Source organism: Miscanthus floridulus, chromosome 19 (assembly GCF_019320115.1).
Source record: "Miscanthus floridulus cultivar M001 chromosome 19, ASM1932011v1, whole genome shotgun sequence".
Taxonomy (NCBI): domain Eukaryota; kingdom Viridiplantae; phylum Streptophyta; class Magnoliopsida; order Poales; family Poaceae; genus Miscanthus; species Miscanthus floridulus.
In genome coordinates, this window is record NC_089598.1 from 80,424,337 (window position 1) to 80,450,439 (window position 26,103).

The 26,103-nt window shown below is 46.5% G+C and overlaps 1 protein-coding gene across 1 annotated transcript; it reads right to left on the bottom strand.

Annotated features, from left to right (window-relative positions):
* Nucleotides 1–7,128: 7,128 nt before the first annotated feature.
* LOC136529859 (uncharacterized) lies at nt 7,129–8,091 on the bottom strand. Its single transcript, XM_066522911.1, has 2 exons — nt 7,940–8,091; nt 7,129–7,752 (listed from the first exon to the last, which is right to left on the bottom strand). Exon 2 carries the CDS (start codon nt 7,685–7,687, stop codon nt 7,268–7,270), a length of 420 nt encoding a protein of 139 aa, XP_066379008.1. The 5' UTR covers nt 7,688–7,752; nt 7,940–8,091; the 3' UTR covers nt 7,129–7,267.
* Between the last annotated feature and the right edge of the window lie 18,012 nt (nt 8,092–26,103).

Genomic DNA, 26,103 nt, shown 5'->3' on the forward strand with positions numbered 1-26,103 from the left:
GGGCTAGGATGTAAAGGTGCTGCCGATCCTAGCGCACTTGGAGAGTGCAGCCGCTGGCCCTCACCGCCCTCCTCACGCCCGTCGTGCCTGTCGGCTTGGTGGTATGCCCCGCCCGGAAGAGGTGGAGCCACAACTCCTAATGGGGAGCAATCCCTAGGTACCCCTCGTAGACGGCGATGAAGATGGCCGCCTGCGCGATGGAGTTGGGGTTGAAGTTGTGGAGCTCCACGCTGTAGTAGTGCGGGAGCGCCCGCATGAATCAATCCATTGACAAGCTGAGGTCGCGCTCATGAAAGGACACGAAGCTCACGACGTAGCCGTCATGTGGCCTCGGCTCTAGCTCGCCCGATGGAGCGATCCACTCCGGCCTGTTGGGGTCAATAACCGGGTGAAGAAGTCCATCGTCGACGAGCGACTGAAGCGTCTCCACGATGACGTCGGACTGACCCCAAGAGTCCACCTCAACGACAACGGCGCCGGCCATGGGTGCGACGGAGAATACGACTACGACGGTGAGCCTCTCTCGCTCTCTCTACCTCACCTCTCTCTCTCTCCTTCTCCCCGGCGCTCTCTGTTCTAGCAACGGCTCAAGGGCGGCAAGGGCAAATGCAGGCAAGGTAAGAAGGGGAGGGGCGAGGCCCGTTGCGTATTTATGCTGGAAAGAGTTGAAACGGGCGGGCGACGAAATCGGGAAAGTTTCCCCTAGATCCGGCACAGTTAATCTAGATCCAATTTTGCCGCCCACGTACCCACCTTTCCCTCATTAATCGCATGAATAGTTATGTTCCATCCGCTGACATGGTGTCACATCCGACCGCAGCGGTGGCAGGCGCCGTTCTGCCTCCTCGATAAAATTGCCTCAAAGCGCGCCTGCTGTTGTCGAACCGATGGGGGGAGGGAATATCCCCCACCCGATTCCTTTCGGACAAAGGAACTGGGCGCCGAGCTCGCTATGGTCCAGGGGTTCAAAGGCTGGGCCCCCGAGGGTTTCGACAGCCGCCCTAGAGCAATAGAGTCAGGGACGACTACGGGTGAGCCCATACGGGGCCGAGACCCAAGCAAGCGAAATGCTTGGGACGCCCTAAGTCGTGTCCGAGACCGGCAGGGAGGTCTCTGAATAGGATCCCACCGTAGGGAGGCACCGAGCCACCGGGGCCCAGCGAATGGCCCCGGCACCCACTAGAGAAACCCTCTAGTACTCTTGGAGTGCGTCTCTGGGCCGCTAGCTGACCCCTATCGAACGAGGCTCAGGCCTCCACTCGGACTTATCCGATAACAGCTCACCAGAAGTGCCACCGCTCGCGCCCATCGAGGGTAGCCTGGCATATTCCACCCCTCCTTTCGAACGAAAAGGATGCACGAGGGTTGTATAAAAAGCCAGGGGAACCCATGATGGCCCTCTCGCTCCGAGCAGAGGCTAAGAGGCTCTTCCTGCAACCTTGCCGAGACCCAGCGACCCAGGCTCGCACCCGAGGGGGCTCGGCAAATAACCCCTCCTTCCGAACAAAAAGGTTGCGCGAGGGTCATACAAAAAGCCAGGGGAACCCCTGATGGCCCTCTCACTCCGTGCAGAGGCTAAGGGGCTCTTCCTGCAAATATGCCGAGACCCCGCGACCCAGGCTCGCACCCGAGGGGGGCTCGGCAAACAAACCCTCCTGCGCGAGGGGTGCACAAAAAGCCAGGGGAACTCCTAATCGCCCTCTTGCTCTGTGTAGAGTCTTGGGGGCTCTTCCTACAACTTTGCTGAGACCCAGCGACCCAGGCTCGCACTCGAGGGGGCTTGGCAAACAACCCCTCCGTCCGAACGAAAAGGATGTGCGAGGGTCGCACAAAAAGACAGGGGAACTCCTGACCGCCCTCTCGCTCCGTGTAGAGGCTCAAGGGCTCTTCCTGCACCTAAGACGAAGACAAGCAACCTAAGCTCACACTTGAAGACTCAGAAAAACACAATAAAGAGCATCGAGCCCGTTACGGTCCAGGGGTTCGAAGGCTAGGCCCCCGAGGGTTTCGATAGCCGCCCCAGGGCAGCAGAGTCAAGGACAACTATGGGCGAGCCCGTGCATGGCCAAGGCCTGAGCAAACAATCGCTCAGGACACCCTAAGTCATGTCTGAGACCGACAGGGAGGTCTCTGAATGGGATCCCACCGTAGGGAGGCACCGAGCCACCGGGGCCCAACGAACGGCCCCGGCACCCACTAGAGAAACCCTCTGGTACTCTTGGAGTGCGTCTCTGGACCGCTAGCCGACCCCTATCGAACGGGGCTTGGGCCTCCACTTGAACTTACCTGATAACAGTTCACCGAAGGTGTCACTGCTCGCGCCCACCGAGGGTAGCATGGCACCCTCCACCCCTCCTTCCGAACGAAAATGATGCGTGAGGGTCACACAAAAAGCTAGGGGAACCTCTGACGGACCTCTCGCTCCATGTAGAGGCTACGGGGCTCTTCCTGCAACCTTGCCGAGGCTCAGCGACCCGAACTCGTACTCATGGGCTCGAGAAACGCAATAAAACCCCTCTCACAACGCAAGAAAAGCCCCTAGAGGAATAAATCCACTCCTCCGGGGCCTCGGGGGCTACACCCGACAGGTGTGCTCATGCGCACCCACCGAGGCCTCGAGTATGGAACACCATCCTGCCAGGAGCTGCTGCGAGCCGAGTCTCGACAAAACCTCAAAGAGAGCGCCACTCTCCCTGAGGCTCGGGGGCTACTGTCGGGTACCACGAGAAGGGGTCCCCTAAGCAACAATCGAAAAAATCACTTAGACTCCGTCAAAGTCAAAGCCAAGGGACAACTATTGGCCAAACCCGGCCGTGTTCGAAGCCACCTACTCTCTGCCTTGCCAGAGGCCTCGCACGAGAGGCCTCGGATGGCCTACCAGTTTTCCGTCTCGCCCGAGGCCTCGTGCGAAAGGCCTCGGCCGAGGAACCAATTCTCCGTCTCGCCCGAGGCCCCGCGCATACAGCCTCGAATGAGACACCGATTCTCCACCTCGCTCAAGGCCGGCTCGGCAAAACAACTCCGTCGCCTCCGCCTCGACCAACTTCTCGGACAAGACATTGCGTCCGACTGGCGCGTTCGACCGCTCCCACGATATCAGCCGAACGACGGCTTGACACAGCGGCGTGGCCGACTAGACGCCAGTCACATCGAAGTCGTGCCGCCCGGGATAGGACAGGACAGGGGTTACCAATCACTGTGCTCGGTACTGTGCCCACGACCGGCGCCTGTACTGCGCTGTGCTACCTAACCCCTGCTCTAGAAACAACGCGGCATGCGGAGTTGAGTCCAGGTTACTATAGCCTCGAAGTCAGTGTATAGAACTAACTGCTCCCTCCACGCCTCGACAGTCTACTTCAGGGTCTCGGCAACCTCGGGATTCGCGCCTGTCGAGCCCCCTACGACGGCTCGGCCTCGGCACCAACTGGGCCTCGGCTCTTCACGCAGTCAACGCACAGCAACCAGCACGTCGCTTGCCAGGCCCTGCATCCAGCCATCACTGGAGCTCCCACGTCGCACAAAGTTCGGGTGTGACCGGCGCGTTGCTCCAGCACTTCAAGGGCAGGACCACTTCATCAACCATACCGCCATAGTAATAGGCTACAGGGCTCGGACATGCCACCTCTGTTCGCACGACGCCGCATAGCTAACACATGTATCACCCCTGTCCTCCCTTCAACTATAAAAGGGAGGGATTCGGGCCGTTTCAAGAGAGAGGCCGACGGGTTCACGAGGTAGACGAACACACACTCGACATTCTGTAACACGCACGCTTCTCCGCCACCTGAGATCAACATCTCAAGCAATCCATGCCGCTCCGCGCAGAGACCTGGGACTAGCTCCCTCTCTCGCCCTGCTTGTAACCCCCTACTACGAGCATTTCGGTGCAAGGAATACAAGATCGATCTCTCAGACTGGACATAGGGCACCCATTACCCGAACCAGTATAAACCTTGTGTCTCTTTGCATCATCATCCGGGATTAGGGGCACGCAGTACGTTTTTACTAGTTGGTTGAGAGCTCGTCGGTCCAAAACACCGACAATTATGTTCTCACATATTGAGGTGTTAAACATACTCCACTTTGATCAAATATATATACAAATTTATTAATATTTATGTTGCGCAATAAAAATTATTATTAGACTAAATATTAAATATATATTTTATAATATATGTACTTCGAGATATAAATGCCACTAATATTTTCTATAAATCTAGCTAAATTTTAAAAAATTGACTAGCACAAAAATCTAAGCAACATTTCAAAATGGACAGAACAAGCATAATACTTAAAAATTATTCCCGGAGATGCAACTCAGCATGAATGGTGGAAAAGCACCGGCGGTACCGTGGGGTTGCAGATGCATGACTTGACAACAGAGTTTACACCTTTGTTTCCACTAATCTAGATATTTATTACAAGTTTAATTGCCGTGTGTTTTCTTTTATGTACAAGAAAGAGGTTATTCGTGGAAATAATTATTTCTTGGGGCTGGTTTTTTAATTCGCACTTCCTTCGTTTCAAATTATAAGTCATTTTAATTTTTTTGACAGACAAAATATTTTAATTTTGACCAAAATTATAAATTACAAAGGTTTATGACATGAAATAGATATAATATGAAATATAATTAATGAATTTTGTAATAATACTTATTTGATATCATAAATATTATTATTTTTATTATATAAATTTGATTAAACTTAAGATACTGTTTTAACTCTAGAATGACTTATAATTTAGGACGGAGGAAATACTTGTTTGTGAAGCTGAAGGAACTTAATCTTGGCCTAGTGGGCCCACTAGGCTGGTTAAATGAAAACCGAATCCACTCCATTGAGGAAATTTACAAGACAAGTGGTCCTCTGGATAAAAATGAAGAGGGTGACTTGTACTAACTTGTAAGGTATCCTATGCTCGGACCTTGTGGTCCTGCAGATGGCAAAGCTGATAGCAGCGGGCTGCGTGGATTATGGGGTGTTTGATCTCAAAACTAAAGAGGTGTCACATCGAGTGTTAGGATAATAATAATAAAATAAATTATAGAAGTCGTCATAATCTAGGAGACAAATTTATCAAGCCTAGTTAATCCGTCATTAGCATATATTTACTGTAGCACATATTGTCAAATCATAGACTAATTAGGCTTAATAGATTCGTCTCGTAAATTAGTCTCAATCTGTGCATTTAGTTTTATAATTAGTCTATATTTAATACTTCAAATTAGTGTCAAATATCCAATGTGATATGGACTAAAAATTAGGAGGGGAAATGGCCACAACCCCACACTGCCCCCATTTCCTAAAAAAAAAAGCTGCCCCACTCAGCAGAATACACCGACACAGTTTGGGAAGAACTTGCAGTGTGCACGGAACAGAAAGGAAACGAAAAGATAACAGAGTTTTTTTTTTCAATATGCAAAAGGTTTGCACATCTTTTATTTACATTAAGATCGAGAAAGTAGAGTTTTACAACGACGAACCAAGCACACTAGAGGGGTCTAAGGTATTAGAATCCCCACCCTGACAAAAGAACGCATGCAGCGACTACTCTTGCAAGAGACAACCCAATTTAGCAGCCCCGGCGTCACGCAAGGTGGCTCCGCGGCCGCTTACCCTGTCCAGCGTCTGGGAACAGCTCCCTCATAGCTTCAGCGTGGGATGGATAAATCATAAATTGACAAGTAACAAAACCACACATGCAGACTGATGACAAATTGTTACAACGACGACATTGTTGAGGTGACAGTAGAGGGAAACACCTGACCATGATCGCAGAACGGGGCAATCCGTGAAGATAGCTGGGACTCGACAAAACACAAACGACATGAAACACACTCACACATACACTACGCACATTACAACGGAATACCGAAATACACCACAAGCGGAATTATTTAGAGCATAAATGTAAACATGTAATACGTACGGCACTTGCTACCACGCAGCGCATACCTCAAACACAGGCTACAGAGACGACACGTCAGATCTATCAGGGCCAACTATACATGTTAAAATATCTTGGCTTTGGTTGGGTTTAGAAATGAATCTTGGATTTTTCTCCGTCATTCAAGGCATAAATCCAGAAGCCTCCACCTTGCTGTCAGATGGCCGAGCATATAACTTAACATAAAGTTAACATCGATAGCATCATTCTTGTCGTGCCCACCTTGCTAGTGCCGCCTAGTGCTATGTGCTGTGCATGTGGCTTTTCCTTATTCCTCGCTAGTGCCGTGGGCGATCGCCCATGATGCTTCCCGGAAACTTCCTCCGCATTGACTGTCACCACGTCGCCTCCTAGTGGGAGCGGACATGATGCCATCAAACTCAAACAGGACATCACTATCAAGCCGTCACGTAATATTAACTAATCTTCAACAAGACTCCTCATTGCTCATGTCACGGACGGCTTGGCAGAGAACCAGGATGGCATTAGTTGTAAACAGGGTATTTAGAACCGGAGTCTGAAACCATATAGATTCATATAGAATTTCTTGCTTGCTTTCGAGCACCTTGAATCTATGATGAACAGTTAATGCTTTGCTACAACCTCAACAGATATTTCATTCCACCATGTGCTTAGAGACACGGTGACAGTAGTTTCTTGGAACTTCAGTAGCATGCGATTATGGAGTTTAAGATTGGCTCACCGCGGTCACTATGGACAGAAATACATCTTGTCCTGCTCCCTTGCATATCTTTGCTGCTTCCATTCATCCATAGTCGTAATCCTCCGGTTCTTCAGTTCTTCAGTCTTCCTCCTCTTTTCGTCCTCTTCCTTGGCACTCCGAGTCTCCTGCTCTGCTCCAAATCCACACGAATTTCTGCTCACAGATGTTATTACAAGCAACAAAGCTGTTGCTTCCATATGTCGTATGTACAAACTGAGCCTATATTTGTTCAGTTCTTCTCTGCTCCCTCTGCCCTTGCTCTCCACTTCTAATACAAATAACTCCCGTGCGTGAGAACAATCCAATAAGCTTACCGGATAATAAGGCCGGAAATTCCTCCTCCAAATCCAATAAGCAAACCAGAGGGATCTCCTGTGTCTTGGGCGGCAGCAGAAGCAGATCTGGCCTTGCTGAACTCCAGATCTAGTAGAACCACGGCAAGCTAAAACAGCCGGTGTGACAGCAAAAAGGTGACTTAAAGAAGCCAAGAAATTAGCGGTGAAAACATAACCTAGTTGTTGGCCCTGAGATCTAGATCTAACGCGTCGCGCAGTGCTGTGCCGGCCGGTATGAGCCTTGCGGCAGCAAGTCAGATTAGTTGGCGACGCCCTCCTTGCGGGCGGCGGCGGGTGGCACCGCCGCCGCCGGCAGAGCCGGCTGCTTCTCCTCGTGCACGAAGAAAGCGTAGAACCCGCCGCAGGAGGTAGCGGCGGCCATGGCCCAGACGACGACCTTGACGGCGAGGGGCATGATTTCGGCGACCTTGTAGCTAAACATGACGGTGAGGAGCGTGGTGAGGCTCCAGACCGCAGCCTTGACCTTCTCGCGCTTAGGGGAGTGGCGGTCGAGGCGCTCGTAGTACCGCAGGAAGCCGAAGAGCGCGACGAGGTCGACGTAAGAGACCACGACGAAGATGATTGAGCCAGTGTCGCCGTTGGAGCGGTACACGGCCATGCCGGAGTTGAACGTCAGGAAGAGGAAGCCAAGCACCGTCAACCAGGAGATATCGGCCATCACTCTTGCTGCTTGTCGCCCGGGGCTCTGAACCTGCTACACCGAATCAGCCAGCGTCTTCTTACCTGAGAAACATAAGAATTGCGACACGAGAACCACAGTTAAATGATCGATGATATTCAAGGCAGAACAGCAGCGAGGTAAGAGTTTTCCATCGGAGATCAGCGGCGGCGAAGGGAGAGTCCCATCGTCGCCGCTTGCTTTTTCGTCTATGAGAAGGCTGGGGGAAAAAAGTCTGCAAGGAGAGCGTACCTCTTGATTTATCGCTGCAGTGTGTTGCTAGGAGGTGCTCACACCGATATATGGAAACTGAAGAGTGCCTCGTATTAAACAATTCCTCCTTGTTTTAGGTGGCTTGCCCCATTTTTTTAGGTACCTTGCTTATAAACCGTGTTGATACTGATACCGAGAGAAAGCGACGGCATCCGGCGTTACTGTAGCTACACAGTTTCATTTTGTTTTTATTTGGCGGTAATTGTTCGATCGTTGACTAATTAGGCTCAAAACGTTCGTCTCGTAAAGTACAACCAAACTGTACAATTAGTTTTTGATTTCATCAATATTTAGTACTCTATGCATGTACCGCAAATTTGATGTGACGTAGAATCTTCTTTTTACATAGTGCCAAATTCTGAAATTGGAGGAACTAAACACCCCCTGGGGCTGGGTGTGGCCGTGTGTGTGTGTTGGTGGGGTATGGGGGGTGGGGTAGGCTGCTGTTCTGCCTTAAATATCATCGATCATTTAACTGTGGTTCTCGTGACGCTGGCTGATTCGGTGTAGCAGGTTCAGAGCCCAGGCGACAAGCAGCAAGAGTGATGGCCGATATCTCCTGGTTGACGGTGCTTGGCTTCCTCTTCCTGACGTTCAACTCCGGCATGGCCGTGGACCGCTCCAACGGCGACACTGGCTCAATCATCTTCGTCGTGGTCTCTTACGTCGACCTCGTCGCGCTCTTCGGCTTCCTGCGGTACTACGAGCGCCTCGACCGCCACTCCCCTAAGCGCGAGAAGGTCAAGGCTGCGGTCTGGAGCCTCACCACGCTCCTCACCGTCAGCGAGGAGTTTTCCATCGGAGATCAGCGGCGGCGAAGGGAGCGTCCCATCGTCGCAGCTTGCTTTTTCGTCTATGAGATGGCTGGGGAAAAAAATCTGCAAGGAGGGCGTACCTCTTGATTTATCGCTGCAGGGTGTTGCTAGGAGGTGCTCACACTTTGCTTATAAAACCGTGTTGATACTGGTACCGAGAAAGCGACGGCCAAAGAGACACCTATCTCTCCGCGCCACCGTTGCCGTCCGATCTTTACCATATGGTCAGGATAACGTGGAGTCCCCAGGATGTCGTCAGTTTCCATCGGAGAATAGCGGCGACGAAGGGAACGATCTTCGCCACATGCTTTGCTCTGGCGGATTTGAGACCGGAATCATCATTTCGTGGCAACCATATATTTATTTTCCGTCTATAATGAGTAGGCGGGGGTGGGTGTGGCCGTGTGTGTGTTGGTGGGTGGGGGTTGTTGGGGGATTTTTTATTTTTAACATTTTCTTAAACTATTTTTAAATATAATATTGTTTATTTTTTTTTTAAACTAACTTTTTTAGTCGTGTCTATTTACATGGCGGCGCGACGAGATTATGTTGCCGCACATGCATGAGGACGCCGTAGGAGCGGTGATGTGGCGAGGACTAGGACCGCTGAACGTCGTGGCTAGGGCTACCGCGCCGGGATCTGAACGCGGCGGTAACGCGCCACGGGGCAAGACGCAGTACATGATTTGACGCATGACGCTGATAGCGAGCAGACTAGTCCTGCTCGTGGTTGGGCAGGTTGGGGCTGCTCCTGCATCCTGCTGTATGCCACAGTGCCGCCGCAAGCTAGGGCGCGTTTAGTTCGGTGCAAACTTTGTTCCCGTTTAGATCCAAAATTTTTAGATTTTTGGCTATTATAGTACTTTCATTTGTATTTGATAATTAATGTTTAATTATGAACTAATTAGGTTCAAAAGTTTCGTCTCGCGATTTCTCACCCAACTGTGTAATTAATTTTTTTTCGTCTATATTTAGTACCACATGCATGTGCCGCAAGATTCGATGTGACGGATACTACGTAAAATTTTTTGAAATCTAAACAGGCCTTTTGTATAGTGTACGATTATTCACTGTAGCATTGCGTTTACATTTGTGAATTATTGTTCAAATATTAATTAATTAGGCTCAAAATATTCGTCTCGTAAAGTAAAAGCAAATTATACGATTAGTTTTTAATTTCGTCTATATTTAATACTCTATATATGTATCGTAAATTTAATGTGACAAAAAAATCTTTTTTTTATATAGTACACTCGCAGAGAACTAAACAAGCCTAGCACAAGAGAACCATCGTGCGTACAGCTGTACGGAGACTTTCTTTAGGACTAGAAATTTGCATGCGGCACGCAGGACGTGATTTGACGCATGACGCTGACAACGAGCAGAGGTCAGGGGCTAAGGAGCTCGGACTTTACCATACTGGACAAACTAGCGCGTGTTTAGTTTTTACCCTAAATTTAAAAAAAAGTGTTATAATAGTTATTACATCAAATTTTATGATACATGTATGAAACATTAAATATAGACGAAAAAAACTAATTACACAGTTTGGTTGAAAATTGCAAGACGAATGTTTTAAGCCTAATTAGTCCATAATTGAACACTATTTGTTAAATAAAAACGAAAATATTACGGTAACCAAATTTTCAACTTTCGTCCAAACACGCGCCTAGTCCTGCTTGTGGTTGGGCAGGTTGGGGCAGCTCCTGCGTCCTGCTGTCTGCCATAGTGCCGCCCGCTAGCTAGCACAAGCGCAGTAGTACCCAATCTGCAAGCGCGATTGGAGCAAGTTGGAAGTGTTATGCTATTTTCCTTATGTATGTTATGCAGATTATGAAGTGAGACAATTTTTTTCTATTAGATTTATTTTTTCTTATGTAACTTTCTTCTTTATAAGTTTTTTTTGAGAAGATGCATGAGCTATAGTACGCTGAAGACTACCTATATCTAAATTTCACATTACATATTCGTCATGCAAATACCCAATATCAATAAAGTACCTACTCAATTATATAATAAAGAAGAAGCAAAGATTCGTTGTAGAATTGGAGTCTTCGAGGACAATGTCAAAATATATGAGACAAAATTCCTACTGTTTACAGTATTGTATTCAACAAATATACAAAATCATCTTAAATGCATGCCTGGAACATCTCTATTCATAAAGCATTTTCCTTCAATTTTTATATCATTGTCCCCATATATGTATTTTAGAATTATTCACATATGAAAAACACAATTATTTCCTAATCAATCTAGCATCTAATTCTCATAAGTGCAAGATTTATATGCAATAGTGAAGAAGAGCTAAATCTTCCAACTGCACAACTTTAGACAATAATCTACTGGAGCAGTGGCAAAGTACAAAACCCTAACCAACAAATCATCACAAAGACAGATGACCTAAAATCTAGTTGCCTGAGAACCCTAAAACCCCAAATCTTCATGGACACTAGACACAGCTGATCATGAGCAACCCTAAAACCTCAACCCTAACAAAGGGGGGAAATGGTCTAACCTTGTTCTTGGCTGAGCATGGTGTAGCTGTGCATCAGTAGTCGCCTTTCCGAGGCATCTTCATTGCTGGTGTCGGCGCCACCGACCCTTTGACTCACTTCGCGGAGATCAATGGACACTTCTTCTTCGCAACGGTTGTTGGCATTTCTTAGCGCAATCACCAAGTATGGAGATGGAATCCATCCCTGGCAACGGTGCCAGAAATGTCTGTTGGTATTTCTTAGCACCATCACTAAGATTTGAATAAATCTTAGCAACGCCGCCCAGGAACACTAACACTATAGTTCTTAACGTTTACAGAAAATATCCGCAAGCGCACAGATCTATCGTTGTAGCATTTCACCCGGAAGTATTCAGGGTATCATTATTTATATTTTCCCAAAGGAAGGCATGGTGTAAAGAGTCTAGCATGGATATGAACAAGATTACTTGCTTGAAAAGTGAACCAAAGTTTAGCTTTGCTCAGGGACTAGCAAAGGATAAGCTTGGGGAGTTTGTTGATGGTAGTTATCATTCATTATAAACTTCAATATAACTTGAAATAATGCATGAAAATGATCACCAATATAGACTTAGGGGTTTAAACTAACAATTTCCATAAGTTTTGGTGAATCTGTGTTTTCAGTAGGGTTATTTCAGAAACCATCATGGGGGGGGGGGTCAAAACATCAAAGAAAATCACGCTTATCCGTGGTGAAACCAACTCTAGAAGGTTCAAGAGGACTCTAGAAGCCACGTCATCGAAGTAGAGGACGAGAGGGTGATAGGTGGGGCTGCTCGGCCCCACCTGGAGGCCGCCTAGCCCCTGGGGGTCCCACCTGTCAGCCCTGTTGTTATGTCGGTTCCCCACTGCCTTAAGGATTGCATCTCCGCCATTCTTTAAGTCGGTTTGATCCAAGGGCTCATGTTGGACGCTACTGCCTATATAATCAGCCCATGCCCCCCCTCTAGAGCACGCTGCCATAAGTCAAGTTTAGTCTAGAAATTAGGGTTTCCAGAGAGAAGAGAGTAGATCTCCAATTCTTCAAGTTTCTAGTATAGGCTAGCTAACAAGGTTCAAGTAGAGTGTGGGCTATTGCTCAGGATTCTAGATCTACCGTCTGAAGACGGGTATAGCCATTGTATCTCTTATTTTATGACTTTGTGCTACTTCAATATTATGTTGCTATTTATTACGTTTCTAGTTTGCTCTAGTTATATACTTGATATAGTTATGATTGATTATGAATATATGCATATGTTCGCAAAGCTCTTAACTTAGTACTCGAGTGAGTTAAGTTGTCGACATTATGTAAGCATGGTGCTTAGATATTATTTGCCTATGAATGCATTCTGCACTCTGGATCATGTGGTAGATAGCGGATGTGACACTCTCGTTGAGTCCTTTGTAGTCCACTCCCCGTTTGTAGAGCAAGTAGAACGCGGTTGCGATGGGAGACATGCTCTGGTCTTGATCTTCCTTAGTAATATTCCTTATGCATAGATCTAAAGTTAGTTATACTATAGATGAGAGTGTATATACTTGGGTGTACAAAAGACTTAGTAAATAAAGAACGACTTAGGAATCTTTTGCTCTTAATGAATCTCCTACTTAGCCGTACTATATTTTATGAGTCTCTATTTCTATCTCTGCAATACTATTATTACCTTACACTTATCATTTATTTATCGCTTGACTTACCCCTGCCATAGCATGAGCGTGATTTTATCATAAGTATATATATTTGTCAATATCTCTATGCCAACATAACTCCATAGCTCCTCCCTGTGGATAAAATATAAATTACGATATTCGGTATACTCCCGGATGAAATGCAACAATGGTACATTATCTGTGCGCTTACGGATTCTTAGTATATATATAAATTTATAAATGTTCTCAATAATTACCAACAACGCATTTCTGACATCATGCTAGGGATGACAACTTAGTAAAGAATGATGCTAAGAAATGTCAACAGCAAGCTTGTTCTAATATAGCCATGGAAAGAATAGTTGATGATAATACAAATTACATGGTTAGAGCTAGACCTAAGTGTAAGATGGACCTGGAGATCTCTGGGCATTGGCCTGCCAGCAAGCCAGGGAGACTTTATGAAGTCCTACACAAATACCCAAACATGGGGGATTACAAGGGACGGGCGGGGCTGTTACCACCTGCCGCCTACCCCTCAATCATGGAGCACCGTCATATCCGAAGGTTTTTGTGCACCCGAGCACCACGCCCGTGTACAAAGAAACTACCCATATCCCCCCGAGACTCCGACCCTATGGATCAACAAGCATAGGACATGGGCAAACCCGAAGGAACAACGAACCACCACCTCAACTTAGTTTGAATTATAATCATATAAGTTGTATGTATGATTAAGCATAAAATTTTACATGTTAACATCATAACATAGAAACTATACACTAGTTCATAAGTCAAGATCATAACATGAAAACTATACTCTAGTTCAATAGCACAACTATATTGATAAAACGAGACCAAGATTTTGGAAGAGTTGTTCATATTATTCATACCAAGATTTCTCTCTTCCAAGGAGCCAAGCTCTCCTTGATAGCTTTGCTAGCTCCAAAGACTACTAAAAAGTAAAAGATTACAAGTGGAGATGTGATGTGTAGAGGCTCAAATGGTGTGTGTTGTGGGAGAGCTCCACCCCTCTACTTATACATGCTTGAGGTCCGTTTGGCGGGGGATAAATTATGAAATCATGCTAAACCGCCTCTGCATGGCATTAATAAAACTGCCAGAGCAAGGTGGGGCCAGGCGGTGCTGGGGCGGTGCAGGCGCACCCTAGGTGCGGCCGCATCTGGGCTGGCCTGCCTCGCCACCGCCTCATGCTGGTGGGCTCCTAGCTGGTTCTAGGCCACTCCTACGTCGGTGCTTAGCCCAGATTTGGTAGTTGAATGGGCTCTCTCTTGTTTCTTTGCTTGTTTCCGCTTTACGCTTTGTCTGATTGCGCCTTTTATCTTGTTTTCCACATGCATTTAAATATGTCCTGCAAAACATAATTCTTCCAATACAAGTGGAACTATGTCAATAATAAATGTATATATATTATAAGTTTGTTTATTTCAACTGTTTTGGATCTTAATTGGTGGTCGGATTTGGTCATTAAGGACCGCCAACAGCGGTCACCTCGCTCGACAGAGGACCCCTCCTCGCTCTGCAAGGCGAGGTGCATGACAAACGGCTTCACCTCCTCGTCCGAGTCAATGAGGTACAAGACATCTCTGTGCACCGGGATCCATCCTCCTTGCCACCACCACCCGATGGGACGAACTGGCCGCACTAGTTGAGGGGTTGTGTCTTGGTGTTGAAATCACAGCAGTTGCTTGATATTGTCGCACACGAGGGGCAATGGGGTTTGGGAGAGGAGGAGGCTGAGTGTACGAGAGGGCTCTCCCGGGAAGAGAGATATTACATGTATTCGTGCCATAGGCGGCTCCAAAGCCAGCCACTTCTATAAATAGATCTTTAGAGGTGGTTGGAGTTACCAGCCACGTCTGAAAATACAGTTAACCGATAACTTCAGCCGCCTCCCAAGAGTCGAGGTGGCTTCAAATTGAACCGCCTCTGCCCAAAATGCTACTGTCCTTGAAAATTGATTCTGTAGGCTGTAGCAGTGGATGTGTGACCGACGGCAACAAGCATGTGGACGATTACCGGCGCGCAAGCCGGGCGTGAAGCACCAAGCACTAGTGGCGTGCTAGCCACGGCTACACATACTGCCAAATCCGTGAGTTCATGCGAGATTACGGCACCGATGGGCTCGAGGGGCACTCATTTGCAATGCCGCACTGCTAGATGTAGTAGTGTCTAGACATCGCATGCGGGCCTTGCGAGGTGTGCGTGGGATTCGGCCGAAAGTCGGACGAGGAGCCAGTGCAGCGGCATGACCGAAGTGTAGGGCGGCGGTGGCATATGGAACGTGTGGCCATGCTCATGCTAGAGCATTGCTCGACGGGCTTGCATGCTTTCAAGCTAGGAATTAGGCGGTGCCCTTGTGACTTGTGTACCCATCAATTCTTTTTTTTTTAAATATATCCTAGATTCAACTCTAGTAGATGCAACTATTGTAGATGCTGCTATAATGTTCGTGCATGTATATACTTTGAGTAAACCTACTCCATGTACAATTCTATGCGTACTACGGTAAAAATCAATTGTCTAGCTCGACGGCATTGAGAAATGCAATATGCGAGTTGTGATTCTTTCATATCTTATAGAGAATGTCAATTTGGTCTACTTCAGTTATCGTGTATAACAGTTATCAATAGACACATACCGTGGAAGGTGTTTTGGCATTGTTATAGAACTGTCTGCTTAATAATGACGATAATTTCGATGCCATGCATATCGGTAGCAGATAGAGATAGCAGATCTGTTCTGCTAACAACGTCGAAGATGTTGACATCGTCCAAGTATAGTCGTAGCATGTACCTTATTGGCACAAGCATCGGTGTCGAGTCGACTGCAACTTCAACGGCAATATCGATCTAAAGAGTTTATCGTGCTGATAATATGTTGTAAAACAAGTCATCGATGGCTAGGACTTTTTCCTCTCTGTCTCTCATGATTAACGTAATAGATGAAAGTAGAATAACACATAGACACAAAACAGAGAGACTATTCATTATTTTCTTTAAATATTGATGATTACAAAATAAAGCTCCCACATATATATAATTGATAGTTCTATCAAGATCTAAGAGTTCGATAAAAAAACCTCATGTACAAACGAACTATAAGTCTATAACTTGAATTCTACATCTCCTTTTCTTCTTCCACGTCCGTATGTTTTATACAACACTTTTTTGGCTGTCTGGTTGGGAGTCGCAACTCTGAACAGGGATATCCCACCTAGAACTTGTCCTTGGAATATTAGGTGAAATCGGGGGGACTCAGTCCTAGAAAAAACGACGGGCATGGTCATCCCACTTGTACGCCCTCTTCGTTCTCGGCGCGGGCGTCAGGGACATGGCGGTGAGCTCCTGCGCAAGCGTTAAGGATGGGATGGCGAGGGCCCGAGCAGGAGTTGTTAGGATAATAGGCAATTTCCATGTCATTTTAATTCCATAAAACAACAGCATGATGATGACATATAAACAATTATTAATCATTGTAATCATGATATCAATTATATCCATGGTGAAAATACATGCTAGATCATATATCATGTGAAACTTATAAAGATCAAAAGCATGTGAACATCTCATATCTGCAGCAAGCATAAAGCTACATACGGAACAACAGAACTGTAAGAAGGAAACACATATGCAGAGCATATTTCTAGCATGAACAGACATAAGCATATTTCTAGCATGAACAGATATAAGATATGAAGCAAACTGATGAACTGCTGAAACATGTAGAACATAAAACAGAAAGATGATGAAACAATCATACCCTCCCATCCGCGATTCTGAAGTTCCAGCAACGTCCCTTGACATGCCGTAGAAGAAGAAGGTGTGACGCCGGCGATCAGGAAGAAGACGACGTAGGCGTACGGAGACGGAGACTCTTCGGGCAGTCGCGTAGACGCTCCCCAAAAACCTAATTGCCGATCCCCCGAGCAAGGTCTCGAACGACAAGGGCTTCGGAGGCACCTGCCCTCTCGCTTCTCCGTGCGTGCAGAGTTACGAGACGAGGAAGGCCATCGAGCAACTGAATCGTATTTCTGGATGAGTACTCTCTCTTTTAACTGGAGTTGGAAGATTAACAGGAAAAGCCGAGAGTTCCCGGAGGAATGCGACGGGAAGGGAAGATGGAGAGACTCCGGGAGATCAGGAGTCAGACTGGCTTCAAGTAAAAACTCCCGTGGTTAGTGGGTATTAAAAAGATAACACGCCACGCCCGCCCGCCTGCCACGCCCCGGCCCGAGCCCGTGCCCGGCCCGGCCGGCGGCGGCGGCGGCGCGCGCGCGCGTGTGGCACGCCTTTGTCCGTTTTTCAACTTCTCAAATTAGACGGATCAATTCCAATCATTTAAGTTGAGTCAACGTCCTTTTAACTTCCAATCCGGTGCAAATAGTAATACCCACAATTACAAGCCATAGAGTTATTGATTTATTAAATTTATAAATGGGCCTAGCCCATAATAAATCCAACAATCCCCACCAAACTCTAGGGTTTGTAACTGTATAGTTCCAGAATCATAATTCTTTGATATACCAGTGTTTCGATGGAGACTGTTAAGTTGAACATCCACCTAGAATAAGAGTTTCACTCAGTCACAACTGAACAATGGACTATGCCTTGAATTGATAGTTTTGTGTGAGGTGAGATTCACTCAAGTCCTTTGCTGGTACTAGGTTGCAACAAGCATCCCCGCTGTTTGAAGCATATAAGTCACACTTCTATGCCTTTCATGAGTGTTTAGGGATAACCCAGGTCCCATAGACTGTGACTAGCAGTCTGACTCATATAGGTGTACTTCTCAAAAGATGTTCTGTAGGACAACATCTCATCTTTATAAGACTCTCGGAGTACATTAAGGTAAATACCATCTTGCCTTACAGAAGGAAAAAGATATACATCAGAGATAGGTTCGTAGGGAACTTTCCTCTCAATCTACTCATAGTTTGTTTCACCACTCTACTTCATGGGATCTCCGATCACATAGAGCAGGTTACCACTACAGTAGATTTCATGTGGGTCTCATACCCATCTCTCTCAATGCACTTTCTATCACATTTCGTGACAGTCCCTTAGTGAATTGATCTGCCAGATTATTCGACGTGTGGACATAGTCCAACGTTATAACTCCGGAGGTTTTTAACTTTCTGACAGTCTTTAATCTTCTTTTAACATGCCTTGTGGACTTCATGTTATTCCTGGAGCTGTTGACCTTTGTAATCACAGTCTGGTTATCACAGTTCATTGAGATAGCCGGTATCGGTTTTTCAACTACCGGTAAATCCAACAGGAAATCACGAAGCCACTCGGCTTCAGCTCCAGCAGTGTCCAATGCAGCGAGTTCTACTTCTATTGTAGACTTCGTTAAGATAGTCTGCTTGCAAGACTTCCAGGAAATAGCGCCACCTCCAAGCAGAAACACATATCCGCTCGTGGCATGAAGCTCATCAGCATCAGAAATCCAGTTGGCATCACAATAGCCTTCCAGTACTTTTGGATATCCAGTATACTGAATACCATAAGTCATAGTACCTTTCAGATAACGCAACACTCTCTCAAGAGCACGCCAGTGATCATCTCCCGGGTTTGACACAAACCGGCTCAGCTTACTCACAGCATATGAGATGTCAGGCCTTGTTGCACTCGCCAGGTACATGAGTGAGCCAATGATCTGGGAGTATGTTAGTTGATCCCTTGCTATTCTTCGATTTTTCCTCAATAGCACGCTAGGATCATAAGGCGTGGGAGCAGGATCACAGTCACTAAAACCAAAGCGACTTAGTACCTTTTCCACATAGTGGGATTGTAACAAAGTTACCCCACTATTACCTTCTCTAATAAGCTTGATGTTTAAAATAACATTAGCTTCTCCCAAATCTTTCATTTCAAAATTGCTCGACAGAAGTTTCTTTACTTCCTCAATCACATTGAGATTTGATCCAAAGATCAGGATGTCATCAACATATAGGCACAGCATAACAGCTTCACCCCCACCATATCGATAATACACATATGTGTCAGCTTCATTCATAGAGAAACCGGAAGATGTGAGAGTATTATCAAACCTTTCATGCCATTGCTTAGGTGCTTGTTTTAGGCCATATAATGATTTTAACAACCTGCACACCTTTTTCTCTTGACCATCCGCAATGAACCCTTCTGGCTGATCCATATAGATCTCCTCTTCTAACTCTCCATTCAGGAAAGCTGTCTTAACATCCATCTGATGAATGATAAGACCATAAGAGGCAGCCACGGCAATTAAGGTGCGAATTGTAGTCAATCGAGCAACTGGTGAATAGGTGTCAAAGAAATCTTCACCCTCTTTTTGGGTATATCCTTTGGCCACAAGCCTTGCCTTGTATCTCTCAATTGTACCATCAGGCCTAAGCTTTTTCTTGAAAATCCATTTGCAACCTATAGGTTGACAACCATAAGGACGGTCAACGACCTCCCAAGTTCCATTAGACATAATAGAATCCATCTCACTCCTTACTGCTTCCTTCCACAAGTCAGCATCAGGAGAAGAATATGCCTCTCTAATGGTGGTTGGTATGTCTTCCACAAGGTACACTAAGTAGTCATCACCAAAGGATTTTGCAACCCTCTGTCTCTTGCTCTTTCGAGTGACTATAGTGTCATCCTCCTCAGGGATGTGCACATGAGAATCTTCAGCATGATCTATTGGAATAGACAGCTCGTGTTCATGGGGAATTATAGTCTCATGACTTGTTTCACTAGGTGTATTTTTCATTGGAAATTCATTCTCAAAGAATGTAGCATCTCTTGATTCCATGATTGTATCAACATACATATCAGGAACTTCAGATTTTATAATTAAGAACCTATAACCAATGCTGTGAAAGGCATAGCCAAAGAAAATACAATCAACAGTTTTAGGCCCAAGTTTACGCTTTTTGTTGATTGGCACATTTACTTTAGCCAAGCAACCCCAAGTGCGCAAATATGAGAGATTTAATCTTCTCTTTTCCCATTCCTCAAATGGTATGATTTCTTTGTTCTTTGTTGGGACTCTGTTCAGGACATGACATGCTGTCAAAATTGCCTCACCCCACCATTCCTTGGATAATCCCGCTGTACTCAACATGGAATTCACTAACTCTGTTAGAGTGCGGTTTTTCCTTTCAGCAATCCCATTGGATTGTGGTGAGAATGGCGGTGTCCTCTCATGAACAATTCCATGTTCCACACAGAACTCATCGAAAACATTAGAGAAATATTCTCCACCTCGATCGGACCTTAACCGCTTTATTTTCCTCTCAAGTTGATTCTCAACTTCAGTTTTATAGGTCTTAAAATAATTAAACGCTTCATCTTTTGTTTTTAAGAGATACACATAGCAAAACCTGGTGGAGTCATCTATAAAAGTGATGAAGTATCTTTTACCGCCTTTAGTCAAAATTCCATTCATTTCGCACAAATCAGAATGGACAAGTTCTAGAGGTGCTAAATTCCTTGCCTCAGCAGCCTTGTGATGCTTGCGGGGTTGTTTTGATTCAACACATACATGGCACTTAGACTTTTTGACCAAATTGAATTTAGGAATTAAATTTAGATTTGCTAACTGCATAAGACAGCCAAAACTTGCATGACAGAAACGTGAATGCCATAAATCCGACTTATCAGAAATATTAACATAATTCACCATTTTATTACACACATCATGCAGTGATAAGCGGAACAAGCCTCCGCAATCATATCCTTTACCAACAAAGGAACCATGTTTCGACACAACACATTTATTCGACTCTAGAACAATTTTGTAGCCATCTCGACATAGCATAGATGCACTAACAAGATTCTTCTTGATGGAGGGCACATGCTGCACGCTCTTCAATGGCACCGTCTTTCCCGAAGTAAACTTCAGAGTGACCGTACCAACACCAAGAACATGAGCACGCGACCCATTTCCCATCAACAAGGCGCCAGACCTCTCAACCTGGTAGGAAGAAAACAGAGAAACATCAGCACACACATGTATATTTGCACCACTATCCATCCACCACTCAGGTGAATTACATACTGAAAGAACAAATGGTAAAGAATTACCATACCCAGATGCTCCTTCTCCAGTATCAGTAGTGACAACATTTGCTGATTTCTTTTCCTGCTTGAACTTGCGCTCAGGGCACTCACTTGCCTAGTGCTGTTCACTGCCACAAACAAAGCAGCCTCCATCTCTCTTGTTGTTGTTCTTCTTTTTAAACTGTGCTGTTTGAACAGGCTTAGTTGTGTTCTCTTGCTTATTCTGGTTTTTCTTCTTCTTGTTAAACTTGCGGAATCCAGAGTTTCTCTTCTGCACCACATTAGCAGTAGAGGTCTCAACGCTCTTTCCATTGTCTTTTGCTCTCGCTCTCTCCTCAACATCAAGAGTACCAATGAGCTCTTCCACATTGAACTCCTGTCTCTTATGTTTGAGTGAGGTAGCAAAGTCCTTCCAAGAAGGTGGTAACTTGGCGATTATACCGCCAGCCACAAACTTGTCAGGTAAGACACATGGAAAGAGCTCAAGTTCCTTAGCTAGTGCCTGAATCTCATGAGCCTGTTCCACTATAGATCGGTTCTCAACCATCTTATAGTCATACAGCTGCTCCATGAGATACAGCTCGCTACCAGCATCGGTAACTCCAAACTTTCCAACAAGTGCATCCCACAGCTCTTTCCCTGTAGGAAGGATGATATAGCTTTTCTGGAATTTTGGATCAAGTGCGCTAATCACTGCACCTCAAAAGAGGTTGTCATCAGCCTTAAACTTAGCCTCATCCTCAGGAGACAAGTTAGCAGGTTTGCCCTCAAAGACATGATAACATGACATTGCAGTGAGCCACAATTCCATCTTGGCTTTCCAAACCAAGAAGTTTTTACCATCAAAAGGATCAGGCTTTAACACGGCAGCAAAACCTCTGACAGAAAAATGCCTAAAATTAGGTTTTTGGATTGTTAGGATAATAGGCAATTTCCATGTCATTTTAATTCCATAAAACAACAGCATGATGATGACATATAAACAATTATTAATCATTGTAATCATGATATCGATTATATCCATGGTGAAAATACATGCTAGATCATATATCATGTGAAACTTATAAAGATCAAAAGCATGTGAACATCTCATATCTGCAGCAAGCATAAAGCTACATACGGAACAACAGAATTGTAAGAAGGAAACACATATGCAGAGCATATTTCTAGCATGAACAGACATAAGCATATTTCTAGCATGAACAGATATAAGATATGAAGCAAACTGATGAACTGCTGAAACATGTAGAACATAAAACAGAAAGATGATGAAACAATCATACCCTCCCATCCGCGATTCTGAAGTTCCAGCAACGTCCCTTGACATGCCGTAGAAGAAGAAGGTGTGACGCCGGCGATCAGGAAGAAGACGACGTAGGCGTACGGAGACGGAGACTCTTCGGGCAGTCGCGTAGACGCTCCCCAAAAACCTAATTGCCGATCCCCCGAGCAAGGTCTCGAACGACAAGGGCTTCGGAGGCACCTGCCCTCTCGCTTCTCCGTGCGCGCAGAGTTACGAGACGAGGAAGGCCATCGAGCAACTGAATCGTATTTCTGGATGAGTACTCTCTCTTTTAACTGGAGTTGGAAGATTAACAGGAAAAGCCGAGAGTTCCCGGAGGAATGCGACGGGAAGGGAAGATGGAGAGACTCCGGGAGATCAGGAGTCAGACTGGCTTCAAGTAAAAACTCCCGTGGTTAGTGGGTATTAAAAAGATAACACGCCACGCCCGCCCGCCTGCCACGCCCCGGCCCGAGCCCGTGCCCGGCCCGGCCGGCGGCGGCGGCGCGCGCGCGCGTGTGGCACGCCTTTGTCCGTTTCTCAACTTCTCAAATTAGACGGATCAATTCCAATCATTTAAGTTGAGTCAACGTCCTTTTAACTTCCAATCCGATGCAAATAGTAATACCCACAATTACAAGCCATAGAGTTATTGATTTATTAAATTTATAAATGGGCCTAGCCCATAATAAATCCAACAGGAGTGGGGGCGCGGCGGCGAGCTTCCATCCGCGCGTGGTGGAGGCAGCGGTGAGGGTCGAGCGGGTGTGAGGGGCGGGGGGGGGGGGGGCGCGGCTCTCGGCATGGGATCCCCTCGCCGCAGGCGAGCTCCCAGGCTCGGGCTTCCCGGCGTGGGTGAACGGCACAGCTCCCAGCGTGAGCGAGCTCACCGGTGCAGGACTCCCAGTTGCGGGCTCCCCTTCCACGGCTCTTATGGTGTCCACTGTCTAGCACAGAGGAGGAAGAAGAGAAGTCAGACTAGCAGGTGGGGCTCACGCAGGGAAGGAGGAGAGAGAGGAAACTGGCTAGTGGGGGCTGCTAAACAGTAGCTAACGGCATTAAATCCATCGTCAACCGATTCTTATTTATTCCTTCAATCAAACATAAAATGGGTCAGTTCCTTCAATCAAACGAAATAGAGTTGTCTCCTTCCCGTGCCGTCCGAGAAATCGACCGTCCCATTTCACCTGCTCCCAGCCAAACGCTAATGTCCTGTGTGGGACCGGGATGGGTTGTCCACTTGTGACCTGTCCATTTCTCTTTGGACGCTGGTGCATGTCAGGCCAGCTGGCAGCACAGGAGGGCCCACACCACTTGATGCAACGTGCATTGGGGTGTTCGAACAAGCTGCTGTTTGTGTGCAGCTTTAGCAAAATCGTACACCGCACCACAGAACTCTCATCCTATAAGAGCAAGCCCAGTAATATACTCCCCCTTTCCCGATTTATTTGTCGTTTTTATTTTCGTGCCATAAGTTTGACTCGATTTATAGAAAATACTAGCAATATTTGTATTTTTAAATAAATTTATTAAAAAACTAGATTCAAAGATCTTTTCGATGATACTAATTATGTATCATAAATATTAATATTTTTTAATATATATTTTGTTAAAATTATTTCTCGGAAAGCAAAAGCGACAGATATTTTAGGACGGAGGGAGTAGCTACCAGCCGGCTGTAAGGTTTCTTCGACTTTTTCTCAGCCGACCTATATAATAGTTGGCTCTTTATTATTAATATTTGGCCCATATATCTCTCTTGCAAAAGCAGCGGCAGCCATGGCAAATCCGACGAGGCTGGCCTCCTCCTCCTACTACTACTACCTTCCACGAGGTACCTATCGTCTCACTACTTTGTCAGTGGCTCTTCCCCGACGCGCGCGGTACGACTGCCAGTTGGCCTTCTCTGGAAGGACTGTGGCGTGGACCGAAACTTTGGCGTTGTGGGGGTGTTGAACAAAGGTGGAGGGGTGTTGAACAAGCGGCGTGGCATTAGAGACGGTAGCTGTGGTAGTGCTGGGGGGTCGCAGCTGTCGTCATCATGCAGGGACACGGGGCTTGCCGTCGATTTAAGGAGTCGCAGGTCCGAGGCGCATCCATTTTTCTCTGTTTGGTTTACACTTTATAGGTTGCACAGTGCATACTAGAGAATTGAGTATAGCTGTAGTTCCAAATTGAATGAGGGTGCCAATTAGCTTTTTTATACGACGGAGTAGAATCTATCTGCATCCAGAGTAGAATCAATGGCCATAAGAGCACGGATGACTATTTCAGTTCATTGTTGCTTCCATGTCAAACATGCTTACTGAGTTTACTGTTGTTTGGCTAGGTGCTTTGGGTTACATTATACATTGTCGTCTGTGTAGATTGTTTGCTGTTGAAAGGTTCTAATGGCTAGAGGAGGGTGAATAGTCTATTAAAAATTCTACAACAACACTAAAACAAGTGATTAGTAAATAAGATAACGAAACAAATTTTGCGCTAGCACTATACTTGTGTTGCAAGCCACCTACCTAATTCTAATCTTTATGATATCTAGTATATCACACAAGGACTATGTCACTAATTTACACATAGGTGATCAAGCTAGAAAGAGAACTACAACTAAAGAGCTACACTGGCTACACTAACTAGCTACAACTACCACAATCTCTACACAAGGTAAATACACAAGTAATGCAAGAGAGTGGTAGAGGAGATATACCGCCGTGGCAAGTGATCAATCAATCAATACCAAAGAATACCAAGGAGACAATGATGACACAATGATTTTTCCTCCGAGGTTCACTTACTTGCCGGCAAGCTAGTTCCCGTTGTGGCGATTCACTCACTTGGAGGTTCACGCGCTAATAGGCATCACACGCCTAACCCACAACCGAGTGTCTCACAATCAACACAAGATAAGGATCCACAAGCCATGCGTAATCCACTAGAGTTGCCTTTGGTGCTCCACCAGGAAAGGCAAAAGAATCCCTCACAATCACAATGATCGAAGCCAGAGACAATCACCTTTCTCCGCTCGACGATCCTCCAATCATCGGGCCGTCTAGGTGTCGGCAAACACAAAGAGTAATAAGATCTCCACTAGCCCAAATCGTCCAACTAGTGCCACAGGATGCTAGAACACTAAGCAATGCACGGAGGCTCTCCAATCTCACTCAAGATGATGAAATCAAGTGTGCAAGCGAGTGGAGTGGTGTGCTCAGCTCCTAAAGGGTGTACACAGGTGTGGGAACTGCCAAGAGAGTGGCCACGGCCGGCCAACACCTCTATTTATAGCCCCACCTTCAAATAGAGCCGTTATCCATTGGAGCCGCTTTTTACGAGGGCACCGGATATGGCCGTGGCGGTGCACCAAACAGGGTGGTGGTGGCATTGGACATGGCATGGCGGTGCCACTCCGGGCTAGCCCCCCGTTTTTCCTCCTCTCTAGAAAAATAGGGCAGTGCACCGCCATGGGGTGGCGGTGACCACGGTGGTGCCCAACCCGACTACCCCTTCTCTCTGTTGAAAAACGGCGGTGGCACCAGACAGGGGTGGCGGTGCCCCCAGCGGTGCACCATCACACCAGGGGCGGTGCACACCGCCACGTGCGGTGCCAGCCCCAACTTCTCTGCTCTCAGCCAAGGCCTAGTGGGCACTGCCCTAGGGGTGGCGGTGCCACCAGATAGGAAGTGGCGGTGCCCCCCGAGGGCATCAGCCAACTCCTCCCTCTTGGTCTCTAGTCGGTCACCGCCCTAGGGATGGTGGTGCACCGGACAGGGGGTGACGGTGCCCCCAGAGGCAGCACCTCATCCCCTTCTTCGCCTCCTTTGATTCCTTTGCAAATGTGCCAACAC